The sequence below is a fragment of the Pyrus communis genome, chromosome 4 (assembly GCF_041283825.1).
Source record: "Pyrus communis isolate YQ-2024b chromosome 4, ASM4128382v1, whole genome shotgun sequence".
NCBI classification, from domain to species: domain Eukaryota; kingdom Viridiplantae; phylum Streptophyta; class Magnoliopsida; order Rosales; family Rosaceae; genus Pyrus; species Pyrus communis.
This window is the reverse complement of record NC_142568.1, coordinates 3781361-3809318: the sequence shown is the minus strand read 5'-3', so window position 1 is coordinate 3809318 and position 27958 is coordinate 3781361. Positions and strand designations below refer to the sequence as shown.

Below are 27958 nucleotides of genomic sequence, written 5' to 3'. Positions count from 1 at the left end.
TATATGTTTTGTAGATATAATCAGAACAATTTCTCTAATAGAGGTGATGTCCACCAATACAAGTAGATCTCACCTTAAATTTTTAAAGGGTGAGCTAAACCTCATAATGAGTTAGCAATAATATGGTTCAAATTCGCTTTTGACGAGAATCGAACTTAAGAACTCAAATTAGAATTGAACCTAAAACTTATCACTTACAAGCGAACCTAAAACCTAAAACCTCAAACCTCTCAATTCAAATACTCTTAAAGAAGGCTCTCTCTTCTTTTCCATTGGTCCACGTAGAGTGTCGGAGCCAAGGATTTGGAGATCCGAACTGTTGAAGAGAGAGAAAGAGAGATTGGACCCTTGATTTATGTGAAGTAGGCTAGTGGAATGGACGAGTAAGGACCACATGATTGAAAATGATTGGTTCCTCCAGATCCATCGGCATTGGACTCAAAGATCCGGATATGATCTCAATTCACCTATGTAAGTAGGTTCAAAGACATTAGGATTTTTAACCATACGTTTTTCCTTTTCCCTTCTGTCAATTTAGAGAGATTTTTCAACATGTCCAAAATGGGAGCATATACGCCATATGCCATTATACAAATAGAGGGACACTTAAAAATCTTCTCTCAACTTGTATAATAATCAATGACGCACTATCTTGTGTTTCAGGCACACTTAAAAATATCCCTTATTTCGGGCACACTGAAAATGTTTTTTTTTTCAGAACACCAAACAGGGTGCAAAAGCAATATCATCACTTTTAAAAGCCTTAAAAGTGTGTGCAAGCTCTAAAATAAGTAAGCTTGGGACAGATAGTGGACACTATTACATGAGTTTGGGAAATTTGGTCCTGTTTGATGAAAATGGTCTTACCCAGTTTGCTGTACTTTTAGATTGTGATCCCATTACATTTCCAAGATAATTCGATTGAAGTCGTCAAGTCAATAAGTGCAAAGAACGCCTCATTGCAAAAGTGTACAAGCCGGAATCCGGCACTCCGAAGACCGACATTTCAAAGGAAGTACCGATACATCATTGTAAATTTTAAGCATTGCACTGTACAACTAATACAATTTCGCAACCAAATGCTACTGAACAACATAAACACAGATTTCAACCGGCAATCACAAATTTACCGAGCACTCGGAGGGCGACTGTTTCTTTCATCGATCCCTCCTGACGTGAGACGAAGTCAAAGCCGTCACTTGAGCCCCATTCCCCAACACCTAAAAAAATGCTCCAGCAAAACTGAGGCTTTTTTTCTCAGAAAATAAAGAAATGACCGATAGGAATTAGAATCAATTTATCTAGATGTCTACATATTCAATGCCCGCTTCAGCTTCAGTCAAGCTTTCGTCGTTCTCAACCAACATAAAGTCACAAAGCTCTAAGAGCTGATCTGCAAGGGGAGGTATGCCCGGGTTGCGTCCATCGTTATATCTGTGGGCATTATAAGTAATCTGCCACACGTCGTGCCTGAATTGCTCCCTGCTCTTGTACTCCATTTTCCTCACCTTCTCCTTGATTGTAGACAGATCCATGGGGCGCTCTATGATGTCCAAGTAATCAGGAGCTTCCTTTTTGGATACAGGTTTCAGAAAAAGATATGATACTTCAATTCGATCTTTGAGGGTTTCTACAATACGCTCTAAGATGTTTGCCAGACCGACCTGTATAAAATGTAAGATCAAAATTACAACGGTTTGTACTAAAACAATTTCTTAAAATCACCGGTAAGTAGACCGGCTAAGATAAAATAAAATAAAATAAAAGGTGGTTTTATTGACACTCGCACTCCACAAATTTGTTAAATACACCCCTTAAAATTTTAATGTTGAATGACTTGTATGCCCTAACATGAAATGACTCTTTGTTGTCAAGGATTGGCTTGGCTTAGGTAACCACTAGATTCAATGAATGTTGATTAAAAAAATTGATGCCACTTGCATACTTTGTCCAAGTGAAGGTAGACGATGGAGAAGTCATAAAGAAAACTTGTCCCTGTCAATCCAAACATTTTTGTGGGAATTATGATGGATCCATCTTCCACCTTCACTTGGACAAAATATGCAAGTTGGCATCCATATTTTTATTTAACTTTATCCGAATCTAGTGAATTATCCAAATGAAGCCAATCCCAAACAACAAACGAGGCCTAAAAAAGTTATACAAAACAATTTTGTTTTCTGAATACTCCCCCTTTTAGAAAAATTATTATGTTTTCTGAATACACCCCCCTTTACAAAATTATTTTGTTTCTAAATACACCCCATGTCCAACGTGAGATAACCTTGCACCCTAAAATCCTTTTTCTTCAAGGTCTCAGACCTACCTCCATTGCAGAACAAAGAGAATCCTAACCAGCAAAGGCACAAATAATCACGCGATTTAAAAATACTACACCAACTCAATTTTAGTTAAAAGTTGGTGTAAAAGCCGAACCTACTGGAAAAGGATTCTAATTCTAAAAGAAAGAACAGTTACAATTTATAGCAGGTGGACTGCGATTACTTAATCTATTACTAAATTTCATCCAAGTGCAGGCAGAGTAGAATGAGTGCACAACCAGTGGTAATATGGGTTCTGTGTGCGAGGGAAAAATTTAATGAATGAAAAGTACTCGAATGTAAGCATGAACATATTACCTCGCCCCCTCTACGGCGCTTTGTTGCTGGGGTAGATTCTCCACCATGCCTTCCCAATTCAACAACTGGCCTCCTTTTTGCACCCCGATCTCTTTCTGGCATCCTTTTGTCTAATCTTCGTGCTCGTGAGTCATCTAAATAATCATCTCTTATCTCAGACCTTTTCTTCTTCAATTTGTTCTTTGCTTTCTGGCGTTCTTCTTCCTCCCTCTCTTGTCTGAGTAATGCTTCATATTTTCTAAGCTCTGCTAGTCTTTCTCGCTCCTCTATCATCCTCATTTCCTCTTCATAAAGCCTCCTGGCCCTCTCTTCTCTCAATCTGTCTTCATTTATCCGTTTCTCTTGCTCCTCTCGTAATCTCCTTTCATCTCTAGCCTTCTTGTTTGCTGCTTCCTTAGCCAAATACACGTTCTCCTGCTTCCTGTGCTTTTCAGAACTTGTCAATTCAACAATTCTTTTAGTTTTCCTGTGTTCAACAGGAGTTCCCCCATCCTGACTGATCTGATCTATATCAATAATTTCTTTTGGACGTTTAATTATAATTTTCTTGTGATGTTGCTCTCTCTTTGCCTCCATTGACGACCGTTTAGCAACTGAGAGCTTTTGAGATTCCCCCTGCTCTCTATCAGTATTTGCTGGTGGCCGTATAACAATAGTTTGCTTCTGTGATTCAACATAACCCCTATCTGTATCTGTCAGAGGTCGCATCACAATAGGGGGCTTCTGAGATTCAACAGGTACATTTTCAGGTTTCATCTTGTTCGAAATTATTATTTTGTGCACCTTCATAGTGGGCTTCCCATTTTCGGGATCAGATGTGACCCGCTCAGAACTCTCTGTCTCTCCAAGAGGCTGTTTATCAGGAAGCTTTTCAGTTGACCCACATTTGAATTTCAATGGAAGAACCTTTGTGCTCGGACCAAGGTTTTCAGCCTCCGAAGCATCAACCACAGCAATTTTAGTTGCACTTTTAGGTACCAGCTTCTTTGTAGTAGTTTTCTGTTGAGACTGACTAGATGAATTCAGAGCAGTTGCCTTTCCAGATGATTTATCCAGGTCTGGAGTATCATTCTGTGTTTCCTGATCTTCTCCGTATCCATACTTGGGGCAATGCTTGTTTGTCCTCATGTGTCCAAGCTAGCCATCAAAAAGGTGAGCAATCAGCATTTGATTTGTAGTCACATTATTTAGCAGAATATTACCCAAACTCTACACTAACCTGACCACAGGCTCCACAGATAAATTTCTCTCGTGCTGATTTCTTCTCCTTAAAAGTACTCTGAGTCCAAAGAGGAAGTCAAAATTATTAGCACATATTCATGTTAAAGGCTAAAGTAGGACACATCAGAACAACAGTATAACACATTATCGCCTCCAAAAGTCACAGCCAGATTGAGTCTCATATTGGTATAGAATAGAAGAAAATCTACAACTGCATATCAAAGTATGGGTTACAAACAAAAGCGAACAAGGTTTTTTAAATGTCAGACAAGCAGACCTTCCCAGAGTAGGAAGTTTACTTGTAAATGTAAATTCAAACATAAATCAGGGAAATGTATGTGTAAAAAGAAAGCTATGGCCAAAATAAGTTTTAAAAAAAAAGAAAAAAAAAAAAACTAAATACAGCAAGTCAGTAACAGCTTAAGTAATATAGAAGATTAGAAATACAAAGAAAAAGGAATAAACTCAAAACACGAAGCAAAGAAAAAAAAAGTTAGAACACTTGCCTTGACACCGTCTCCTGATATTTTTAGTTTCTTGTTCATCAGACCCATATGTGTAGTATCACTCTTTTTCATTCCCTTTAGTTTTCCAATCTTGTTTCTTTTAAGAAGATTTTCCACCTGCAACGAAAACATAGAACATCACACACAGTTCAAGCAACATACATTGAGAATGAATATCTTCATGATCGGACATGACCTACATGTTGAAACAAGAGTGGAATTAAAAGAGAAAATAAATAAAGAATAAATATGACGAAAAGGTGAATCATTCTTACCACTTTCGCATCTCCGACTGGATTATCTTTTGGAGTATAGAATCCATCAGGTTGTACAGCAGCAATTATTTTTTTTCCCCTATCTGCATTTTCTAAGATATAACTTGTTCGCAAGCCAGGAGCCAGCCCAACTTCATCCCCCAAAACTCTTGTTTTCTTCTTCTTTTTCCTCTCAGTTTCATCATCTGTGTACAAGCTGTCATGGTCAACCATATATCACAAGTAGCAGCAGCACCACAATGACATCCAGCAGATAGAACTCAATATCATACGACCATTAGAAATTCCAAGAACCCCATTCACCAGAAAAAAGTGGTTGCCCAAATATTTATAAGCACAAAAAATCCCACTTATGTACTGTGGTTTTGTTGCAACTAATTTTTTTTTTTTTTTCCATAGTCCATTCTACACAACCTATACTGGGATAAGGAAATCTTCCAATTTAGCATTTTCTTCATATCACAAATGTAACCAGTTAATAAATAAAAATATCTTCCAATTTAGCATTTTCTTCATATCACAAATGTAACTAGTTAATAAATAAAAATATCCTTACCATCCATGAGCAACCTGCATAACTCAGCTGCTTCAGCTGCTTCATCTTCAATTTCCTCTTCTGCCTGAGCCAAGGAAGGGCGCCTTCTCATTTTAAGCCCTTTAACACCATCTGATTTATCATGGTTGGATTCATGATCACCACCTAGCCCTTCTTCACATTCTTCTGCATCAAGCAGATTTTCTAAATCCCCAGCAAAGGAATCTAGATCGCTATTATTTCCTTCAGAGTCACTCTCATTTTCTTCCCCATCTATAGCTGAAAGACTCTGCACTTGACGATCCCAAATTTCTTGACACTTCTCCCGGTTCTGCTGCTGCAGCTGAAGGAAGGACATACGCTGGCCACGTGCATATTTACTGATAGTGTTTGCATCAACTTTAACCCCAGATGCAGCTTGCTCACTTGAAAGCTTGCGTATCATCGCAATACGATGCCATCTAGTCTGCCTCGCAATCAGCTCATCAGAAACGCCAAATTTAAGAAGAACCTGGGAATTAGAACACAATCCAAGATGCAAGACAACAAAAACAAATAAAATTAGATTACACAAAAAAATTTCAGAAGGGAACAGTGATGCATAAATATCCTATTCTACAAAAGAAGATAAATTTATGTTGAGAGGCCATAGACAAAAAATCTAACAAAAGAAAAATAAAAAATTAGAACAGATTTAATGCACCTCTCGTGCAGCCTCCATGCTTAATCTGCGTAGATCAGCATCTGTTCCAGTAACAGTGGAACCTCCTCGACCAGCAGCAGATTTTTTCTTCACGACTGCACTTGACATTGATGGTTTTGGAGCAGCACGAACATAACTGAAACCTAGGCCCCGGCCAGATGGATCACCAACACCAGATATTTCCAAACGCTCAATATTTTCTTTTCCCTTTGAAAGGAACAAAGAAACTCATGTAAATAAATATATAAATAGAAAGAAAGGTACTGATGGCTTCAGTAATTCCCAATTGAATACTAGAATAGAAAGAGCATATGATGCAAAACAAATAAAAGAGAATATGATGAAAATCAACTATCATAAAATCAAAGAGATAGGTTACCTGTGTACAAGTTACAAAGTTGCTACTCAAGTTCCATGGAGTGATCTGCAGTTCTCTTTCAATGTGCGATGCAGCAGCCAGAGTAATTGCTTCATCAGGGAGACGACTCATTGCAGAAGATATGGCAGACGGATGTGTTTCAGTAATTCCCAAATGTTTGAGCCGGTAAAGACCAGCTTGCATGCTTTCATAGGCGCACACCTAAACTCAAAAGTAAAAACAACAAAGTGACATGAGCTACATATCTATTTGGTAATAACCATTTAACACACTGAGTTCATACATCAAACCAATAGCGTATTGCAAACTTGAATTACAAAGGACAGATATATGAGTTGTTTCCCTTATCCATCTTTTACAACAGCCATCAGGATAGAAATTATGGTGCATCCATATATCTAATATTCAGAGGATTCAAACAAAATATTTACGAGATAAAAGAAAAGACATTGTTACCTATCAATCACAACACTGAACACTATTATGTGTATATGTAGCTACACAAAAAAATTATAGTGACTCTAAACATTGATATTATCACCATCATCAACAAAATCTTTTGTGGGGAAAAAGTAGAGGAAAATGAAGCATGCAGTCCAGGACTCTATAACAAACTTCAGGCAAAAAATACGAGCTTATGGGCGAGGGGGAGAGAGAGGAGGAGAGAGAGAGAGAGTAAAGAACAAATGTAAAAACATTGCAAATATACTCTCCAAATAGAGCATAAAGAAGCCCATTTAAACAGAATAACAAAATATGGCTGCGACTCTTCCAACAGAAAAAGGAGAAGTGTTTCCAAACATGAATGCATCTTGAAGAATATGCAATCGTGGAATTATGGGGATCTATCAAGTCAAGTGCCAGAATCATTTTAATTTTTTCAATGTGGCCTATTAAAATAAAAAAAACCTTGGTTGACGAGGTAGAAATGGCACTGGCCCTTATACACTAATAAATTTGACTCATAATTTTGGGTAACAATTTTTCTTTAACAGATATGAAATCAGAACAACTACAGTTTTAGGGAGCTGATTTTCATACCCATCTTTTTTTCTGGCCATGGGATTGAATAAATCAAACAAAAGCAATGGACAGGTTAAATAGGGGTGTGTAGGAGGAGAAAAAGGGTGTGTTTTATTGTCCTTGAAAAAAAAAAAGAGAGATCTTTCTATTTTATTTAAGAGTAACAAAAACTTTCATTAAAGCCAAAAGTACAATCATGTGAACAAGAAGTCCACCAGTACAAACAAGAGATTACTGTACCAGCGTTGGGCTAAAGACAGTACAACAAGAACATAGATAATCCTATAAATCACAGGTCAGCTAAACTCCAAACAGATAAAATGAGAAAGGAAGACTTCAACTCTGATGCATTAGATGGATACAAGGAAGTCAAAGCGTATCTATATGTAGGTGGTTTTATTGCCACCCCCAATCTACTGATGGCAACTGCTAAATTTTTCAAATGAAAAATACATGTTCTCAACATGAAATGACTACTGAGGCCATTATAAGGCACCGTATTCAGTAGCAACAAACCCAAAAGTATGTAAAGGTTCAGTGGCCAGCAACCAAAAACCCAAAAATGTGTTTGCTATCCGCTAAATACTAGAAGTGCATCATAACAATCAACCGAAAACTATGAAACTGTTCAGTAGCAAGAAACCGAAAATCCTCTTCAATTTCTTTCTGCTGAATACTGGAAGTCTATCATGAGTCCCAGTATTTGGTCGCAAATAACCAAAAACTGTGCAAATTTTCAGTAGTTCCCGACAATATTCCTCCCCATTTTTGGTACTTTTCTAATGAACACAAGCTCAATAGTAGGCATCACTGTTGCCGTAGACGTTGCAATTTCCAGCAACAATGAGATCTTCAGTGTTTTTGTCATTCAAGATGAGAATTTATGGGTTCCGGGAGGAGTTCACAAGTTGATGCAATTGATGTGTCGGGTGGTGTAATCTATTTTTCAACAATCGGTGGATAACTACTAAGGGCATTTTGGTTAAGTTGGGTGGGTGATTTTAGTTAATATGTTAATTTAAAAGTATGTGGCGGGTATTTTCAGCACGGGATGTGACTTGAACAGATTGGGGGTGGCAATAAAACCACCCTATTTACATTTAGATAAGATTTTGGTGAAGAACGATCAGAAGTTCAAAACCAACAGCTTAAGGATAATACAAATATTAGGGGTCAACAAGAACATATTTAGGATTACCATTCAAGCCTAGAAGAAAACTAGATAGAAGGCTACTAGCAGGGCAATTAACAGGTCAAGAAACTGATAATTTGACCCCACGACAAAGTCAGATAATGGAATACTCTTATCACATAACTTTGAAATAATTGAAATCAGTTTTTATATGTATTTTCCCCATCAAAAATCAACATTTAGTAAGTATAACTCACTTAGTAAAAACATAAAAGAAAACGATCTGAAGTGTAACTCACCTCTTCTGGTTTCACCAAATTCCTTAATTCATCCTCCGACAAAATCCGGAAGTTGCGTTTCTTAACCCACATAACTTGTCCATTTGATGCTCTCTGGAAATGTGTTGCATATCCATTTACAACGTTCAGTTGAGTGAGGAAAATGGTAAAAACGAATAAAAAAAAATAATGAATCAAAAGAGAACATTTGGCATGAAAGAACTGAGCAAAAGGAAAATCACCTGGAAATTTGCATGTTCCTTCAGCTTCTTCCGAATAAAGGGTTCAGATAGATAAGGAAATTGTGAAGGTAACTCATCTGCGCGGATACAAGGAAGCAAATGGCGCTTTTCGGCAGCACGGAACTCTCGGCAGATATAGACAAGAAGCCTATTGATCATATAATTTTGAAGATTCTTAGTTCCCGGAGACATTACATCCATGAGTGGTTCCTGCAAACAATGAAAGCAGAGAGGTCAATTTTAAAGATATTTTGCTCTCGAAAGATTGTCTTGTATCACATATAGATATACTGATATTGTTGTTGGCTGGCAGTGCACAATTAGACACAAAAGTGAATAATACTCGGACCATGCAATTATGATGAGGATTTTTTTTTTTTTTTTTTTTTTTTTTTTTTTTTGAAACAAAACCAATTTTATTATCTCCTGGAGATATTAGAAAACTGTGGACAAGGAGTCCATGTCAAATAAAAAACACAACTCTACATTATAAAGACTTATGAACCAAATGAATACTAGAATAGAAAGCAACTGACATAAAAGTAACCTTCCTAGATAAAATAATAGAAGAAAACAATAAATCCTTAAGTTCAACTAATAAGGACCTATTGCCATTCACAGTTTCTACACCCGATCCTTCTGTAGTCTTATCACTATCACTATATAGTATATATGTATATTTTATTGCAAGGAAACAAGATATTGAATTTTAAGGAAAATATGTACAAAAGGTGGATAAGGAATACAGAGCGAAATGCAAAAGATTAAACTTCAATTTGATTGTCGATCAGAGATGAGCGTTCTCATTGGCAGAGAGTCGAGTTCATTAGTGAGGTCACGGAAGTGAGAATTTTAGAGATCTGGTCCTGGAGCTTCTGGTCCGTCATATTGTGGTGGTACCGTCTAAACCCGTGTTGGGGAAGGTCAAGAAAGTTGACGGCGTTAAAGAGAGGGAGTTCCAGTGTACTTTGGTCGGAAATTAACCACCCCTTCCCAAAGACAACCTATTGTGAGCCTAATCCCCACAATATTTATTTCAGTTTTTTTTTTTCTTTTTTTTTTTTTAATGTTCTATTCAGCTTTAAGATTGTAGGATGAATTTCAAAATTTACCCCTAAATTTAACAGAAAACTGGACAGGGTTAACGGAAAAGAGTCTGTTTGACACCACAATCACACCCAATTAAGTAAACAAAAATTCCGGCGCAAAAATGAAACATGAGGAAAAGTTCAGGGACCATTTATGCAACTAACCTAGAAAAAATATTAGAAAACATGGTGGAATTAAATATAAAAATGGCACCACACAAATCATAACATAAAGCCTGAAAATAAATATCCCTGCACTCTGCATATAGCAGCATCCAAAGGGAAGGACAAAAGCAAACTTCATCCCTCACTCCCTTAAATTATTTTTAATTCCGCTCCATCAACACCACCCAAAAAATTGACATCACAGTACATCTCCCCAACACTACACCTAAAAAAACTTCACCAATTCACCTGGCCTCCCTGAAAAAACTTCACCATAAGGACATGTAATGGGAGCAACAAAACACTTCAGTAGCATTGTGCACATCTGGTACCAATGGGAAAAAAGGCTCCAATATTGCCATCTACTATGAACAAAATCAAACCAAGCTAACTTTATAATTTGTCTACAACAATACCCCTCCCTGAAAAACTTCACCACAACGACATGTAATGAGGGCAACAAAGCATTTAGGTCATCCAAAGTTTCAGTACCATTTTTCACATCCAATGCCAATAGAAAGAGGCTCCAATACAGCCGTCTACTCTAAACAAAATCAGACCAAGCTAACATTATAATTCGTTTACTACAATACCCCAAATTCACATGTCATCCAATTGGTTTGCATAACATCATACCCCATCGAAAAGCAAGATCAATCAAGGGATTAAAACCCATCACCAATAAATCACCAACAGGAGAGTGAAGGGAAAAAAACAATTTGGAAAACCCAAGAGGAAAAATAAAAATATTCAAGGGTTAAGCAATGAAGAGTTTCGCTCGAACAAACCTGTTGCCCAACAACATTTAGGCGGTCAATACGTCTAATTGAAAGCTTCCCCTTTGCAGAACGAACTAACAAATAATCAGTTGAGGGCACCTTATGAGAAAATACAGGTGCTCTATACATATTTGTTTCAAGAGATGACTGACTGCAACCAGCTTTTGTATCTCCAAGAAAAGGTGATTTATCAGCTGGATTTAGTGAAATGACATGTCCCAAACTGTTGTTATCATTGCGTAACAAAGAAGCAGTTTGATCATCTGGGGCTGATTTTTGGTAATAAGTACATAATCTTGCACCCATACCAGCATTGCTCAAAAGTAAAGGTCTTTCTTCACAGTACCTGAAAAGATAATAAAAACAAGGGTTTAGGCACACCTTCATATCTGTACAGTTGAAAAAAGTTCATGCAAGGCAAAAGAACCACTTGCATGTTCACGAAATTTATATCGTATTTATGGTAGTAATGAAGTTTTGTTACCAAAGAAATGAAAACTAACATGACACTCTTCTATATGCAAGATGTAATTTTGACCAAATTAAAATGCAAGCAAACCATCTCGTACTGGAAATGAGGCTACCACATAAAAGATTGAAAACAGGTATTTCAAGCTGCTTACTCCATTAGGAAGACATGACCATCTTTCACAGAAAGATCAGATTTCTTCTTAAATGCTCCAGGAGGCCGCAAAGATTTATTTTCACCAGGAATCTTTTGTGCTCGTGGCAACAAATATATTTTTGTGCGAACAAGATGAAGCAAAGAATTTGGTTGAACATTCTGGGCAGTAAGAGATTTATCATCTTCAAGTTCCTTCCCTAAATAGAACATCTTCACTGTTTCGGATGGCTTAAAATCTACAAAATAAATAGGACTGAGTAAACTTTAAGACTTGTATACAAATTTCAATGCAGTAGATTCTTTATAAGATCCTCATCAATCATTAAACTTCAATATACATAGAACAAACACAGACAAAAAAGAAGTGACAACCTAACTTCTTTGAAGCTTTTGCTTTAACAGAAGATATTGTTTCCTCAGCATCCACATGAAGCTTACTTCCTTTGCCACCCAAGCTTTTAACAATAATTTTCATTGGTCCTTGCGTGGGGAGCTTTCCTCGCTCTTTTACAGCCACTTCATTGTCATGAGGATACCATAAAGATTTTGGTCGGTGAAAATTTGCTACATCCTTGCTGCGAAATATATGTATATATAATTAAGTTAAGAAAGGCAGTGTAGCATGTATGAGCAGGAGTCAGATGGAATACAATATTTAAGTACAAATTTAACAAATAAAAATCAACATGAAACCCATAGGATATCTATCAGGTACAAGTACAAGAAAGCTTATTCACTATTATAACCAGTTCCATCTATGTGCTTGCCCAAATAAAAATGATTAGAATCCATCATGCCCATTGTAAGATAACCTTTAGATGGACATATTTTCTGAAAGCAATAACCAGAACTACCTAAAGTCAATCATCAATTCAAAATCTCAAAGAACTTGCAAGACCTACTCTGTTTTTAAACAACTAAAAGTAATTACAGATTAGCTGTACTTTTTATTTCTTTGTGAAGGAACATGGCTTATACAGAACTGCCAATATATCTACCCATATGGATATTTTCATGGCGACCTGGTATAGCTAACAGTAACTTGTGCAGAGAAGCACCATTTACAAACAGAGTTGGGCCAAATGACTGTAAACCATGCCTACTGAAAATCAAGAATACAACAATTTAACAAGACAAAAAAGCATGGAGCGATACTAAATAAAAAAGAATTAAGTATTATAAAGAATAAATCTTACTTGCTTAACCTCAGTTTCATTGTCTGTAACATCATTGCAGGTTGTGAATGATAAATCTTTATGCCCTGCGCTGTGCGTTTTTTAGAATTTGATTTCAGTTGCTGAGAAGTTTTCCTATTTGAATAGTGTTTATCATTAGAAACATATCGCCACCCAGATTGACCTCCATGACCTGGAAACTCAAAAGAATCCCCATTACTTGACTTTATTGGGCGAGTCACAATCATGGCCCCGGAATGAAGCCTGAGATGTTCACTTTCCTTGTTATCCAAAATCTCAAAAAGCATTTGCTCATCTTGAAGATCAAGGATAAGCTTTGACTTCCCAGTAGGCATATCTGGGTCCCATATTATCTGGTCTAACCAAGATCCTTCCAGCATGTCTCTGTTCTGTGAAGTGAGTTTGCTAAATTGCCTCACAGCGTCACTCTGATGAAGCTTCTTACTGACACTCTCCATTGCACCATCAGCATGGTCATCCACTTCAAATCTAGATTCTAGCCTTAAAAGTTGGGGATGGCGTCTGCTTTCCGAGAAAGGAAGAGATGAAATTTCTGATGAGTTTCTTGAGCCAAAAGGCTCCAATAGACATGAGCTACGCAGCATAACAGCGTGATCCTTCTCATCAGGTTCTTTTTTGGGCTCTAACTGAATATTTTGTGTCCCACTATAAGGTTCTGTTTCACTATTAAATGAAGCTTCATCAGGTCCCGAAATTTCACAACTCTCAACAGAATTGTCACTTGCTATAGGAGAATTTCCCCAAACAATTCCCTCTTCCCAGTCTTGTTGATCAAGAGGATAAAATTTTGAACACAAAGGTGATTGACTTTCCACAGAAATATCTACTATTTGATTCTCTTTCATTGGTTCCGCAATGAGACAAGAGTCCTTTATTGCCCTGTCATCCAGCAGATCCACTGAATTTGCCCCTTTTAGAACACGAAACTTTGCGAAGTCTGAGTCTTCATCATAGAGTGCTGAAAAAATGTCATGTTTGAGTGCATCTGCCTGTTTCAAAGATTGAAATCCTTGACCAGATCCTTTTAAGAATGACTCTTCATCCTCTTCAACAATCTCAGAAACATCCATGGATTTGTACCTATCTGAAAGGATGCCAGTTGTAAAAAAAAAATACTAAAGATATCTTGATAAAGCAAAATATAAAATAACTAAAACGTTTTTTTTTTTTTCAAAACAAAACTACTAGGCCTACATAATAGGAAGATAACCTTAATTGCTACCAAAATTTTAACCAAAAAAGAAAAGAAGTACACATAATTCCTAGAATATGCTTTGAGATGGTAGTTTGCCGCCATCAAGATATGTAACTTCTGCCTAGCAAAATTACGTTATTAAGGATGATTACATATACAAGCCCCGTACCTTTAGGAACAGAGTACCTATGATCTCTTTTCTCCGCCTTCTTCAAGGGCACATGAATACCAAAGATTTCTGAGAACCGTAGTATCACCTTTCCATCTTCTATGCATAGAACTGGCAGCGGTGTGGCACTTTTATCTGTAAGCACTTCCTGTAATACCCGAGAGAGATGTAAACATCAATGAGGACTAATAGAAAAGTGATAAGCACTGTTAATATACAATTAAGTTGAAGAGTGAGGAAAAAAAAAGAAAAAGACACGTTCCCATGACAAAGAAAACACCTGCATTCACAAATTAGCTCCCCCCAACAACATTTGTTATAGCGTCTCAAATAAATGAGAGAGAAAATATAGCCATATCACATAAAATAGTAGTGTAATGTAGTTCGTATTGCCTGGCATCCTACCAATGAACAAAAACTATGTCATAATATCCCCGATAATGCCCCAACTTGCCAGAACGGATGATTTTCTCAATACGAAACAGAATTAAAATATACCGGGACAGAAAATTCAAGCTCCAACACAACATCAGTGACATAAAAAGCCACTGGCACTGGGGGTGGCCATTTCGTGGGTCTACCGACCAACCCACCCTTGGCAAAAACTCTCTCACAGGATCCCAAGAGCCTGTTTCCACCTAGAGAAAACCCCAAAAATTCATTGGCCAATATCCCAACACACATGCAAACCTACTACCAAGAGACTGCAGCTTGGCTCTTTTGGAAATTAATTTCTGCCATGATGCTTTCTAGTATTCACTTAACCCAGAATGAGCACAAAAGATCTATCCTACATAATGTTAAGAAGAATCTACATCTACTCAACATACGCCAGGAGTCCAGGACCAAGTGGAAAACCTATTTTCTAAGATAATAATATAACTTCAACACCATGGGGAGCTGCAACAAGTGAAAGGAACCAATGCTATAAAACAGAGTGGCTAGGATGTGCTATTAGATTAAGATTTGCATAGTGAAACTCCTGTGATCGCCTTCATTTTTTTTTATTTCACTCCTTGAACCATTTAAGGTTTATACTGTAGTCCACCACTCTTTTCATGCCTTACTAGAATTTAAATCATGTTTTGGTTTTATAATTACCGTCAAATATAATCTATCCATTTGAATAGCTTTAAACAAGCACCTAATACAAGAAAAGAAGCCTTACATGAATGAAGATAATCCTTTCTGTATAACTTAACATGTCAATTTAAATATTACCCAAAAGCCAGAAACAGTATAGAATTTTTCCTACTATCAAAATCTGACCTGAAACTCTTCTGCACGAGCAGCCAAATTTTCAGAGTCCAGACCCCCAATTTGACAATCATCCTCAGAATATTTTTCTCCAGTAGAAACCCCTGCAAGACAATCTATTGAATTATACAACGGCATCAAGTTGTATTTTATCCATCACTAACACATTGACGAATGCAGAATGAAAAAGTTGGCAAAAACAAAAAACTTATTCAAATGAAAAAAAAAACCTGGTAAAGAGATAGTTTGAACATCTATGTTGTTTTCAACCACCTCATGTTCCTGTTCAATTTCTTCATCATAATCTTCATCATCAAACATAGAATTTGTGGGCTCCAAAGTAGCCAATGAACCTTGAGCAGAAAAATATTCCTTTCTTGGCAACAAATGGTCCTCCTCAGTAGCAGCTTGAATCTCTGGTCCCTCAAAATCCTCATCAATATCAAAATAATTAACTGCATTTTCAGCCTTCTCTTCATAATCTGACACAAGAGAGCAAAATGAGTGCTTACTCAGAACATCAGAATGACAACACTGAATTTCTTTCCTATTCCCGCATTGTTATGAGACAAACAGACTAGCTACGGTCGAATAAAAAGCAAAGAATATAAGAACCACCCTAACTTCATCCAGTGCAGAATTTCAAATTGTACAATGTACAGCCCTAAGGCACAGGCAACACAAAACTCATATGAGGTTAAACATCTCAGCAACATAGTAGAAACAAACTTATCTCATTTGCCGCTACAATTTTTATTTTATGACCATTGTCGCAAAATCCATCTGCTAGGAGACACAAGCGGCCTCTCATAGTGGATATTAGGACATGAAGGATATAACTTAGACAGCCGGAAATAAAATATTTCATTAGCATAAAAATAGGGAGAGGAAAGGGAGAGAGAAAGGAGTGAACTAATGGTTGTGATCATGAAGTGGCATCCAAACTCATCTGGGTGTTGCACGATTGGAAGGAGAAAAAGTCTGATTTATCACATACGAATTAAATTAAATTTATCACAAAAGTACCCCAGTGTATTCACAAATGAATTGCGAGTGAGAAATCATAGTGCACTCACAAGTAAACCGTGAGAGAGTAATCATATTGCATTACAAATAAAATTAGGGGGAGTAGACATAGTGCATTCACTAGATACCTTTTGTTCTCAAAATGAACTTACTTGATAGCCGATAGAAGAAAATGTCATGCACAAATATAACTAATAAATATGAACCAGGGGAGTGGGGTGGATGGTGAGTTAATAGCAAAACATCACAAAATTGCATAAGATCATTTTTCCAGGCTCACAACACTCACCTTCTTCAACAGCATCAGTTGATGTTTGTGGTGATTTTACTGACAGCTAAAAATAAAATAAAAAATTTTGTATCAGGGAATAGAAGTAAAAAAGAAGAGATTACAAGTCATGACAACCGGGCCCAAAATAATATTGATGACTACAACTAAGAGATAGTTCAAAATGAATGGATAAGGAATCCATACATTTATGCCTGTTAACGATGGACCCAGCTTGTCAGCAAGTGCAGCAAGATGTTCTTTTGCATCCTGTGGGTTAGCAACAAAGATTACATTACTAAATTAGAACCCAAAACACTCAAAATGAGAAAGATGGAAACACCAATGAATATCCACATCATTGATTATGTTATAGCTAACAAATTTCATTGCTTGCTCAAAACCACAAAAGTATAAAATATAAAGGAGGGAGGGAGGGAGGGAGAGAGAGAGAGAGAGAGAGAAATTAAGGGGGGGTAAACTTACCTCATCAAGGTAATCAGCATCAAGCCCACCAGAGTCATTGACATTGCCAAACATAAATCCAAGAAATCGACTACCCCTACCAACGTCCTCGTATTCTTCCTCATCATCTATCATATCAACAATTTCAGAACACACAGTATGCAAGACTATAAATAACAGTAAATGAGTACTGAAATACAAAGGTCAAAACAATTAAAGTTGAGTTTCTGGCTAAAGATGGTTAGCAAGATGGGTATCACTTGGGTAATCCCAAAGGATTGTTCCTCCTTAGTAAACCTCGTGCTTTGACTTGGTAGGGTACGAAAGCCAAGGTCATGTGGGGTTGAATGTTTCATGCGGTCATTTGGGTAATTTAGGCGGAGAGAAACAGAAGGATCTTTCAAGATTTTGCTGGAGTTGGTTTAGCGGAGCTCTGGATAGGATTCTGTTTCTTGCTGCTCCTCTTTGGGCTTCATTTTACTAAGAATTCAGCAATGTTTTAAAAGGCTCGCCTCAAGGCGCGCCTAGGTGTCCTCTAAGTTGGGCGTGAGGGTTGTCGCCTCTGTTTTGAGGGAGTGGGCAGAAGGCTTCGCCGGAGCCACCTAGGCGCACCTCTGCAGTCTTTTTTTTTTTTTTTTTTTTTTTTTTTTTTTTTTTTTTTTTTTTTCCAAACTCCCAAACCCAAATTTTGGGTAGGGTTTTAACTGCCTCATACCTCTTCCTTGCACTATCGTCTCTCTGCCCTTTTTTTTCGATTTTTATTTTTTTATATAATAGATGTGTGTGTTGTCTACGCTTTAACAAAGAGCAAACAACTCATTGAACTGCAAAACACATATGAATTTTGAGATAAACATTCAACTGTACCTTCATCCCTTCCATCTTGAGAACCATCATATGAATCACCACCCATGTTGTAACAGCACTGCAATAACCATCAAGATATTTCAAAAGACTGAAATGAGAATATAAATTTGTAGCTGCTTAGCACATAACAAAAATCCAAATTAAGAACCTAATAATTGCATCCAGGGCAAGCCCTGAAGTTCTTGGGCCATAGGCAAGGTAATTAATTGGGGGAGTAAATTGTAGCAATAGTCCCTTAACTTTAACTCCATCGGAACAATGGTCCCTCAACTAAAAATCCATAACCATTGATCCCTCAACTCATCAAAACGTGCAACTAGGGTCCCTCAACTAAAAATCCATTACCATTGGTCCCTCAACTTTAATCCAACTGGAGAAATGGTCCTCAACTTTAACCCAATTGTAGCAATGGTCCTTCCAACATAACTCATTTTGACAAAATTCCGACAGTTGACGAAAATGACCATAGCTACATGTTTTGATGAGTTGATGGACCCCAATTGTAGCAATGGTCCTTCCAACATAACTTATTTTGACAAAATTTTAACGAAGTTGACAAAAATGATCATAGCTACATATTTTGATGAGTTGAGGGACCAATGGTAACAGATTTTTAGTTGAGGGACCATTACTCCAATTTGATTAAAGTTGAGGGACCATTGCTACAATTTACTCTTAATTGGTGACCTTCATACATACAAAAAAGAAAAAGACAAAATAAACCTCTAATTATAAAAAATCTCATAAAATATATAACTCTCACACAACAAAATAGAAGTAGAAGTTACCAATGGAATAAGAACTAAGAATCAAAATTCCAAAACCAACAACACCAAGAAATAGAAGAAACTAGCAATAGTGCCCGCGTGTTGCTGCGGGTGTTGAAACTATTGGATGTAAAAATACATAAAAAAACATGAGAACATGGTGTGAAATGATATGTAAGCCAGTTTTGTACTAAGAATTCAGGCACACATCTTAATTAAAGTGAAAAATGATGTCTAAGGAATACATCTAGTATATTTCAGCTGATGATACATCTGCCTCTGAATTTATAGCCTAAATCAGCATCGCACCATTAAATCACATTATTAAATCGGAATAAAAACATTGAAAAACATATGAAATCATGCCCAACTGTGATTAATCGAACATTAATAGCTGTCTAATTCAACATTAAGATTTGATAAGAGAGTGTAAAAATCCGAAATCACAAACGCCCCAAATCTGAACAAAACAAAGCCTTCAGATCAAAGCAAAAAACTGAAGATGCTTACCTGAATTCAATAAGAACTGAAATATGATTACTCTTAAGCATGCTTTTTTTCAGGAATCAGTAAAACTTGAAAATATCCTAAACAGACTCTTATACCTCATGTATACAAAAGAGCTTGAATTTCTAAAAGAAAAACTTGAAATCATATACGTAAGAGTTGTGTTCCCTCTACCAGATAAAAGTGAGAAAGACAAAGTTTTCCAAAATTCTAATAACTTTACGTATTATCAATTTCACAACAAAACACATAGGTTCCAGCACTAACAACATAAAAAGTTTTAAAATTGCAATCTAAACTAATGTTTTCTTTCTTCCTCTCCCTGTTTGTAAAACATGAACACAAAGCTTTCCAAAATTCCAACGAATCCTCTCATTTCTTCGCAAAAATTATAAATCTATTTGAATCCAACAATTATCAATGCATTTTAAAGCTAGAAAAAAGCAGCAGGACATAAAACTTATCCAAAATATAAGAAGAGCGTCACAGGTGCTAGCAAATCTCAGATTTATTAACTGAGCAACCAAAATGCAAAATACTCTTTTAGCCAGGAAAGGCCCAACAGAAAAAAGCCAAACCATAAAAAGCATACTGAAAAAGTTTTCCAGCCCCCTGCTGCACCAACAAACTGTGTATCTACAATTTGATAGCGTTTATACCAGACATATACCAAATCGCATTAATGATTATTAAAATTGACCCTACACTAAATATGAAAATTTACTCATTGCTCTGACAAATCACTCTCACAAATCCAAAATAACGAAGATATCACTCTTCTAATTTTATCACGACTACCTCAAATCTTATGAATCAAGCATAACCATCACAGCAAGTCAAATAAAAAAAAGCAGCTGTGGATTTAAATAAAATTGCTAGCAGTAAAATCAGCAAGAAAATATGCATTGCCAATTAATAACCCAAACACGCACAAAAAAGTCCCAAATCACCAAAACAAAACCAAAAAAAAAAAAATTCAGCCGCAAAGAAAACAAGGGAAAAAACAAATAATACATTTATATACCTTTAGCACAGAGAGTTCCAAGAATCAGAATCGAAAATCCAAAAATCTGAAAGGGACGGTTTCCGAATCTGGAAAACAAAATGCATCAGACACGCACAATAACGATCCAACAAAAAACAAAAGATCGAAACCATATAAGCTGATAAATATGCAAAACTCACCTGGAAACGCCGGATTAGATCGGTCTCAACCAAGTTCGAAGTGAACCCAAGATGGGCACAAAATTTCTGAAATCAAAGAGCAAAGCCCATGAGATATTAACAAAAATCGTCCAAAGGGCTTCTTTAGCCAACTCAATTTGCAGCGCACACATCTTAAGTTTGAGTATGTAAAACTGAAATTGTAATTTAACAGGGTGAGTATTGAAATCGGAGCAGGGTGAGTATTGAAATCGGAGCAGCCTTCTCGACAACCTCATCTGGTAACTTGTTAATCCCTTCATCAGAATCACACATTATCTAGTACCAACCAAACCAAACAATTAACTAAAAAAACCATCAACAACAACAACAACCAAGCTTTATCCATTTGGGGTCGGCTTAATTAAAAAATCCAAAACTTATAAAATTTAAACCCTAACTATTGGGAATTTAGATTGCAGGCAACCAACCTCTACTTGTTTTCTGCCCGTTTGCGTTCAAGTTGCAGACTTTTAGTGGACGCCATCCTGATGGAAAGACTCGTTTGCGCTCATAACAAAAACAGTGCAGCAAAACCTCTAAACATGCCCAAATAAACAAACATTACGTTTAGCAAGTGGTTCATTGTTGAGGGCAACTGACAAATGCAACAAAGAAAAACTACAATCTGTGAAAAAAATTAACAAAAACTAAAATTTCAAGCAAGAAAAATGATGGTTTTTCCTCTTGTAAGGGACCATACCAGTATCCGATTCAATCGAGGGTTTTTGTCTTTTTTTCGTTTTTTAAACTTCTGGGTTTTTCTGCTCGGATTCTAAGACGACCCACGATGGTGGTGTCCATAACCCCTCTGTGGATTGTTGTGAATGTTAATGGGGGTTTTGTTGGGTGAGCGTGGAAGCCCAAATGGGCGAGCTTGGTTGGCCGATAGCTGTGCAGAAATCAAACGATATCGGCGAGGATTTTCAAGATTCCGAATCTAAGGAAGAGAAAAGAAATCTACCTTTGGGGACGTCTGAGTGGTGGCGGTGGACGCTGGAAATGAGAGAGAACCGAAGAGATTTTTGGTTCTTGAGAGAGAGAGCTGGAGAGATCGAGAGATCTGTACTGGAAGCAATAGAAAAGCTTACCGCGATGACCAACACGTGGCCTTATGCTTTCGAAAAGGGATAACGACAGCTGGAACTCAAGGACCATTATACCCACACGTGTACCACAGGGATAAAACTGCCATTTTACTGTTAAGATTGAAAAATAAAAGGGCAAACAAACAGCAATACAGGGGCATTTCCGCCCTTTTACTCTTTCTGAACAGTGCTGGAACCCAATTGGGTTTTAGTATATATAATGATCTCTCTAACAAATACCGGACAAATCTCATTTACGAAATATAAGGAGAATCCATCAAAAAAATTAGAAACAACATAAATGTGCAAGGGCAAAAAAATAAAAAGATCAAATCACAATAATAACGAGATAGAATTACAATCAATCAATCAGAAAGGAAAGAGGAAAGGAAAACTCAGAAGAACATTTGAATACCTAGTTGGGAAGAACTTGCCGCTTGTTTTACAAATAGATGCAGACAGGATAAACCTATGTAGGCAGCGTACTTTTGGCTTTCTCTATACCAGTACGAACAGTATAGGATTCGAATGCAACGAATGGGGAGTATGGAGAGAGAATCAGGGAGGCAGTGGAATAAGGAGAGGGAGATGGGAAGAAAGAGAGAGGAGAATTAAACCCTACTTTTCTGCGAAGACAATAAGAACTACTATACAAGAACAATGGGCAGGTTGGGCAGCTCGGCTTTGATTCAGTGAGAATAACGGCGCAAATTAGACGAATTTCCATCAATCTACCGCTGAAATTTTACAACTATTTATTGACTCCAGAAAAAGAACCATGGAAACACCAAGTTTTAAGGGCAATTGAGAATTCGACATCGCATTCCAAAACATCTAAAATCATTTCTTGGACCGAGAGCAGGTTTGGGATACCATTTCCATATACAAATCTCCAGAAACAGTAATAGCAGCAAGAGGAAATTGCCAGAAAACACCGCTTTCAATTGCTGAATTTCTACGACGAAATGGTATTTCTCCGAATATTTCACATAAATAAACTAGGGCTTGATGAACAGATACAGACCTTAATTTGAAACCTGGCCTTCTTCTGAGCGCTCGATTTCTTGAATTCCAGATACTGCAGCAAGCCCTAAATCCTCCACACTCTTTTCCTCAATTGGCATCGATCAAAACCGGAGAGCAGCTTCGAAAATTCTCAATGCGGACAGCATAGAAAGCAACGGGAGATGGAGATTGGATGTGGAGGCACGCGAATCAGAAGAACTGGGCAGAGGAAGGACTTCGATAGAGGGGACACAATTTTTCCTGTATTTTGCATTGCGTTTGTTTTTATAAGAAAAATGTATTTGAATTGTACGAAACAATACCCCATTAATTAAAGTCCACGTCATGCACAAGGCTAATTAAGTCATTCTACCTTTATTAACTCACTTGACGAAAATCATTTTACGTAAACGTGGCATAACGTAGTATATCAGTATCGATTTCGACAATAGAAAATATCGACATCATACAGGGCTGTCTTTAATATTTTGAGATCTTGTGCAAATTTAAAAAAAAAAAATTCTTCTTATTTAAAAACATATTTATTGTTTTGTTTTGGTGAACAACATATTTATTGTTTGGACAATATATTTATACAAAGCTCAAGAAGTTAATAAAATCAGTATCCCACTTTTACAAATTGAATAATATCCAATTGCCATGAATCATGATTTAGGGTTCAACCATGAAAAGATAGAGCATGACTAAAGGATAGATACGAAAATACGCTTGTATTTGTGACGGAAAGATACACAAGTTAATTTTTTATTACTAAAAAAAAGTGAAGAAAGTTTAGAATGTTATCAATATACTCAAGTCTCCATGGAGTCCTAAGGTGGATGTGGAAGTTGTGGCAAAAGTGGGGAGACAAATACACGCCTCGCTTTCTTGTTGTTGTCAGAATGTACGCGTGGCAAGTAATACACAAGTTTTTTCTATTGCTAGATAAAGGTGGAAAGTTAATATATTAAGTATAAGCTCCACTTAATTAATTGTGATAAAAAAAATTTATCACAAATGGTCATTGAAATTAACCATCACCATCAAGATGATTCCTGAAATTAAAATTCAATCAATGTAGTCCCTGAAAATAGGTATCGCAAATCAATGTGATTCTTTTATCACAATTCTGTTAAAATTTTCATTAAATGTTGATGTGGCACATAAATGGGCCCCACAAGATTTACTAGTTTTTATCACAAATGGTTCTTAAAATTGACCTACACCATCAAGATGATTCCTGAAATTGACCCACACCATCAAGATGATCCCTGAAATTGATCCACACCATCAAGATGATCCCTGAAATTGACCCACATCATCAATATCGTCCCTAAAATTGAATACAATCAATGTAGTATTTGAAAATAAGTGTTGCAAATCAATATAATTTTTTCGTCACAATTCAATAAAACAAAAAAAAATTATTATGTGCTAATATGGGTTCAATAATTAAAAATTTTGTCTAAATACCTTTTTGCACAATAAAAAAAAAATTTCTTATAGTAGGGCCTACTCTGAATAGAGATCTCTTCCATAAATTCTCAAATGTATAAGGCTTAACCAAGGCCTAAGAAGGGGTGTGGAAATAGTTTTCAACCAACAATATACACACATCGGTTATAACCTCATTGTCTAAAGGCAAACCTCGTCGTTTTTTGCATCACCAGACCATCAGGAAAGCATCAAACAAGCTCTTTAAGATTAAAGGTTGTGCTGATGTTGATCACCCAAATGTTAATGGTTATATCCCAAAAGTCGTTGCCAATAGGCCAAGCTGTCACCAAATGTGATCTCGATCCAGGTTCAATTCGGTGAAGGATGTCGAAGTGTGTAAAGATGAGTGTATTGAGAATTTTTTTTTTTTTTTTTTTTTTTTAGAGAATAGAGAGCGAATGAGGTAGAGAAATGTGGTATAGGATCAGAGGTGATTGCAGGACTGGATTTTTGGGTTGACAATTTTTTTATTAACTATTAAATTATTAAGCCTATTTGTATTTTTTTTTTTAATTTAATTAGACTTGTGTGGCCAATTTATGTGTCACATCGGCACATAACAGAATTCTTAACAAAATTGTAACGGAATGATTACATTGGTTTGAGACATTTATTTGCATGACTACATTGATCAATTTTGAATTTCAGGAACCATTTTGATGTCGCGGGTCAATTTTAGAGACCATTTTGATGTTGTGGGTCAATTTTAAGGACCATTTTGATGTCGTAGGTTAATTTCAAGGACCATTTGTGAGAGAAAATAACTTATGGGGCCCATTTATGTATCACATTATCACTTAACAAAATTTTTAAAAGAATTGTGACAGAATAACCATATTGATTTGCAACATCTATTTTTAAGGATTACATTGATTGATTTTCAATTTTAAGGATCATCTTGACGGTGAGGGTCAATTTCAGAGACCATTTGTAATAAAACCCAAATTAAATTGATGGTGATTTTTTTTTTCAGTTTTAAATTTTTTATTAGAAAATTTATATGCATATGTAATATATAGAAAGATAAAAAATTTTGGGGCACCTCATAAATTCGGAAGTCTTGTGCTACTACATTTTTTGCACATCCTCAACGTCCTTGGATCAATAGAAATATCAAAATGAATATTTGTGTAAATATCGATATCGATATCAGTTGATTTCGATAGAAATTTAAAATGAAATTTTAGGGAATGTCAAACATTAATTTAGACGGATATAATAATTTAACGGATATGTCAGAAGTATTAACGAAATCTGCCAATTTTAACAAAAATTTAAAAGTTTATTCGAAATTGGGTAAACTTTAAACTCTACCTCCCTTTTCAAATTTTTTTTTTTTTTAGAGTTTTAACAAAAAGGGGATAGCACTATTTATTCTTGATCAAAATGACATTTTGCGTATGAAAAGTCCACAATAGATCAAGTACTTTTCTTTATTTACTTTTATATCATTATTTCATTATTGTAGTGGAGTCCACAATGATGTTGACATTTCTGTCTAAAAATACATTATTTATATGATGTTATTCAACTTATGCTAATTTACTGCCAGCTTTTCATGCTTCCATCGTGTTGTCAATATTATGCAGCTCTTCTTCTGTCAAGTTGTTCCAGTACTGTTTATCGCCTTCCAGTAGCTCTGCATCACTTTCTCTATCTTCTTTCACCTTGTAATACATGTTTGTTTTTTCTTCTTTGAAAATTTGAGGTTTCCAGTAGGACTGATGATTGAGTTTTGTTTTACTGTAAATATGCATTTCTTCTTCTTCTACTACTAGTAACATATCATACCTAAAATATTCAAATTCGTCTAAGATGAACATTTGGATCCCTCAATATTTTAGAATATTTTTGTATGAATGAGTCCACCTGTGTGAGGAGATAGGGGATAGTCTAAAGGACTCTTCATTAATCATGGTTATATGTCTAGTTTTCTCCTTATGCATATGTGCATACCAGTTTGGATGACTACTGATAAAAACTTATGCGAATTTCTTTCCAGTGCTCTAGATAATATTTTGTTACTTTTGTAAGCTTTTCAGGGTATGATTCTAGTTGGGAAATATAGTTAATAAAGATTTTATCAAAGTAGTCAAACTTTAATAGTAAGGCCAGGGTAACTTTTACTACATTATGCTTTTTTCAATGCTCATAACTAAAATGACATGGTCTAAAATCTTTCATGTTAATCCTAGCTCATTATTTTGATGTTGTTCCATTTCAATATCTTTTTCTAAGAACTCAATCTTAATCTCTTATATGGGCACATTAGCCTCTTGTTCTATGAGTTCAATAACTTCTTTTTCTTTATTCTTATGTTGATCAGTTTTCAAACCTATTTTCAATTCTTTTTTCAGGATGTCACTTGTCTTTTACTGCATTATAAGGGATTGGAGTTCTTGATTCATTTTGGTAAACTTACTAAGTAATGACTCATGATCTCTAGAAATGACTTGAAGGTTGTGCTCAAGAGAATGAATATGATGTTGGCTTTGATGGGAATTGAAAGTAAAACTATCAAACTCATGTTTTAAGGCTTTAATTAGTTTTTCATGACCTAACCTCATGTTTGGCTATTTGATTTGAATGTTCCAAAAATTATTTAAGAGAACTTGTTGCTTATCAGAGAGTTTTGGTACCATTGTCCTATACCTCAGAGTTGGATTTCTGATTTCTTCAACAATATTGCCAATAAAATTGAAAGTGGGTAATGGTGGTGATGTTGGTCTGCTTATGCTATTTTGAAAACCATTGAATGACAGAAGCTCATGGTGCATCATTATGCTATTGAAATGTGCTCTTCTACCTTATGGTCTTGTGCTATTTGAGGATGATGGTCTACGATATTCCATTCATATTCAACAAATTAATCTTGATAAGATATCAGCTAATGTATTGTCATTACCTTTCATATGTTCAAAAATTGGGTTAAAATCATTTCCCGTAATTGAATCTACAAAATTAACCCATTTTCAGACTCCCTGTTTATTAGCATGTATTTTGTTATAATAAGAAACTATATTTTGACAATCTGTTCTAATCGTAAATATTTCATCATGTAGAAATAAAGAGAATGTTTCTAGTGAGTTAATTATTCCTAAAATTTCTAAATCCGTTTACGGTAATCTTGACTGTACATCACTAAATTTTCCTGTTGAATATCTATAAACTTGTTCGTCAGACTTTGGTGACTCCTTATTTTTTTTTTTGTATAGTATACTTGACCATCATAATAATGAAGCATCTGTTTCCACTATTTCGTAACTATCATCTAATGATAATGTTAATGGCTTAAGTTTAGTAATTTCTTCCTTTATATTTTGAACTAATTTAATATCTTCACTATTAAAATACTTTTGTCCAGTTTTGCTAGTTTTACTATGTAATACTGCTATTTTTCTACCTAAATCAGGGATAAAATTTCTTGCATAATTTAATAATCCTAAAAATGCTTGTAACTGTTTTTTATCTTCTAATTTATCTGGAAATTCTAAGACATTTTTAACTATATGATATTGTAATTGTATTGTATATGACTTGATATACTTCCTAAAAATTATATATCTTACTTTTCTAATACTATTTTATTTTTTCTATTAACAATTCCATTATTGATGAATTCTTATAAAAATATCTCTAAGTGCTTTCTATGTTCATTTATATTTGTATTATGTACTAAAATATCATATACATAAACACTACAAAAATTATTATATTTCTTGAAAATTTGATCCATCTTTCTTTGAAAGAGCGATAGAGCATTTTTAAGTCCAAATGGCATAAAAAGCCACTCAAAATGTCCTTCTGGACAAGTAAAAGTTGTCCACTCAATTGATT

General features: G+C 35.7%; 1 protein-coding gene across 1 annotated transcript; it reads right to left on the bottom strand.

Annotated features, from left to right (window-relative positions):
- Positions 1-1004: 1004 nt before the first annotated feature.
- Positions 1005-21635, bottom strand: HAF01 (HAC13 protein (HAC13)). Its single transcript, XM_088692361.1, has 26 exons — positions 21496-21635; positions 21235-21423; positions 20963-21070; positions 20514-20579; positions 20353-20420; positions 18055-18112; positions 17209-17315; positions 16930-16992; positions 16744-16789; positions 15659-15910; positions 15441-15532; positions 14172-14319; positions 12787-13891; positions 11963-12165; positions 11589-11826; positions 10975-11311; positions 8934-9143; positions 8713-8805; positions 6259-6459; positions 5880-6086; positions 5198-5687; positions 4642-4826; positions 4367-4483; positions 3859-3918; positions 2640-3776; positions 1005-1664 (listed from the first exon to the last, which is right to left on the bottom strand). The coding sequence occupies exons 6-26, from the start codon at positions 18098-18100 to the stop codon at positions 1302-1304; spliced, it is 5700 nt and encodes a 1899-aa protein (XP_088548487.1). The 5' UTR covers positions 18101-18112; positions 20353-20420; positions 20514-20579; positions 20963-21070; positions 21235-21423; positions 21496-21635; the 3' UTR covers positions 1005-1301.
- Positions 21636-27958: the final 6323 nt, after the last annotated feature.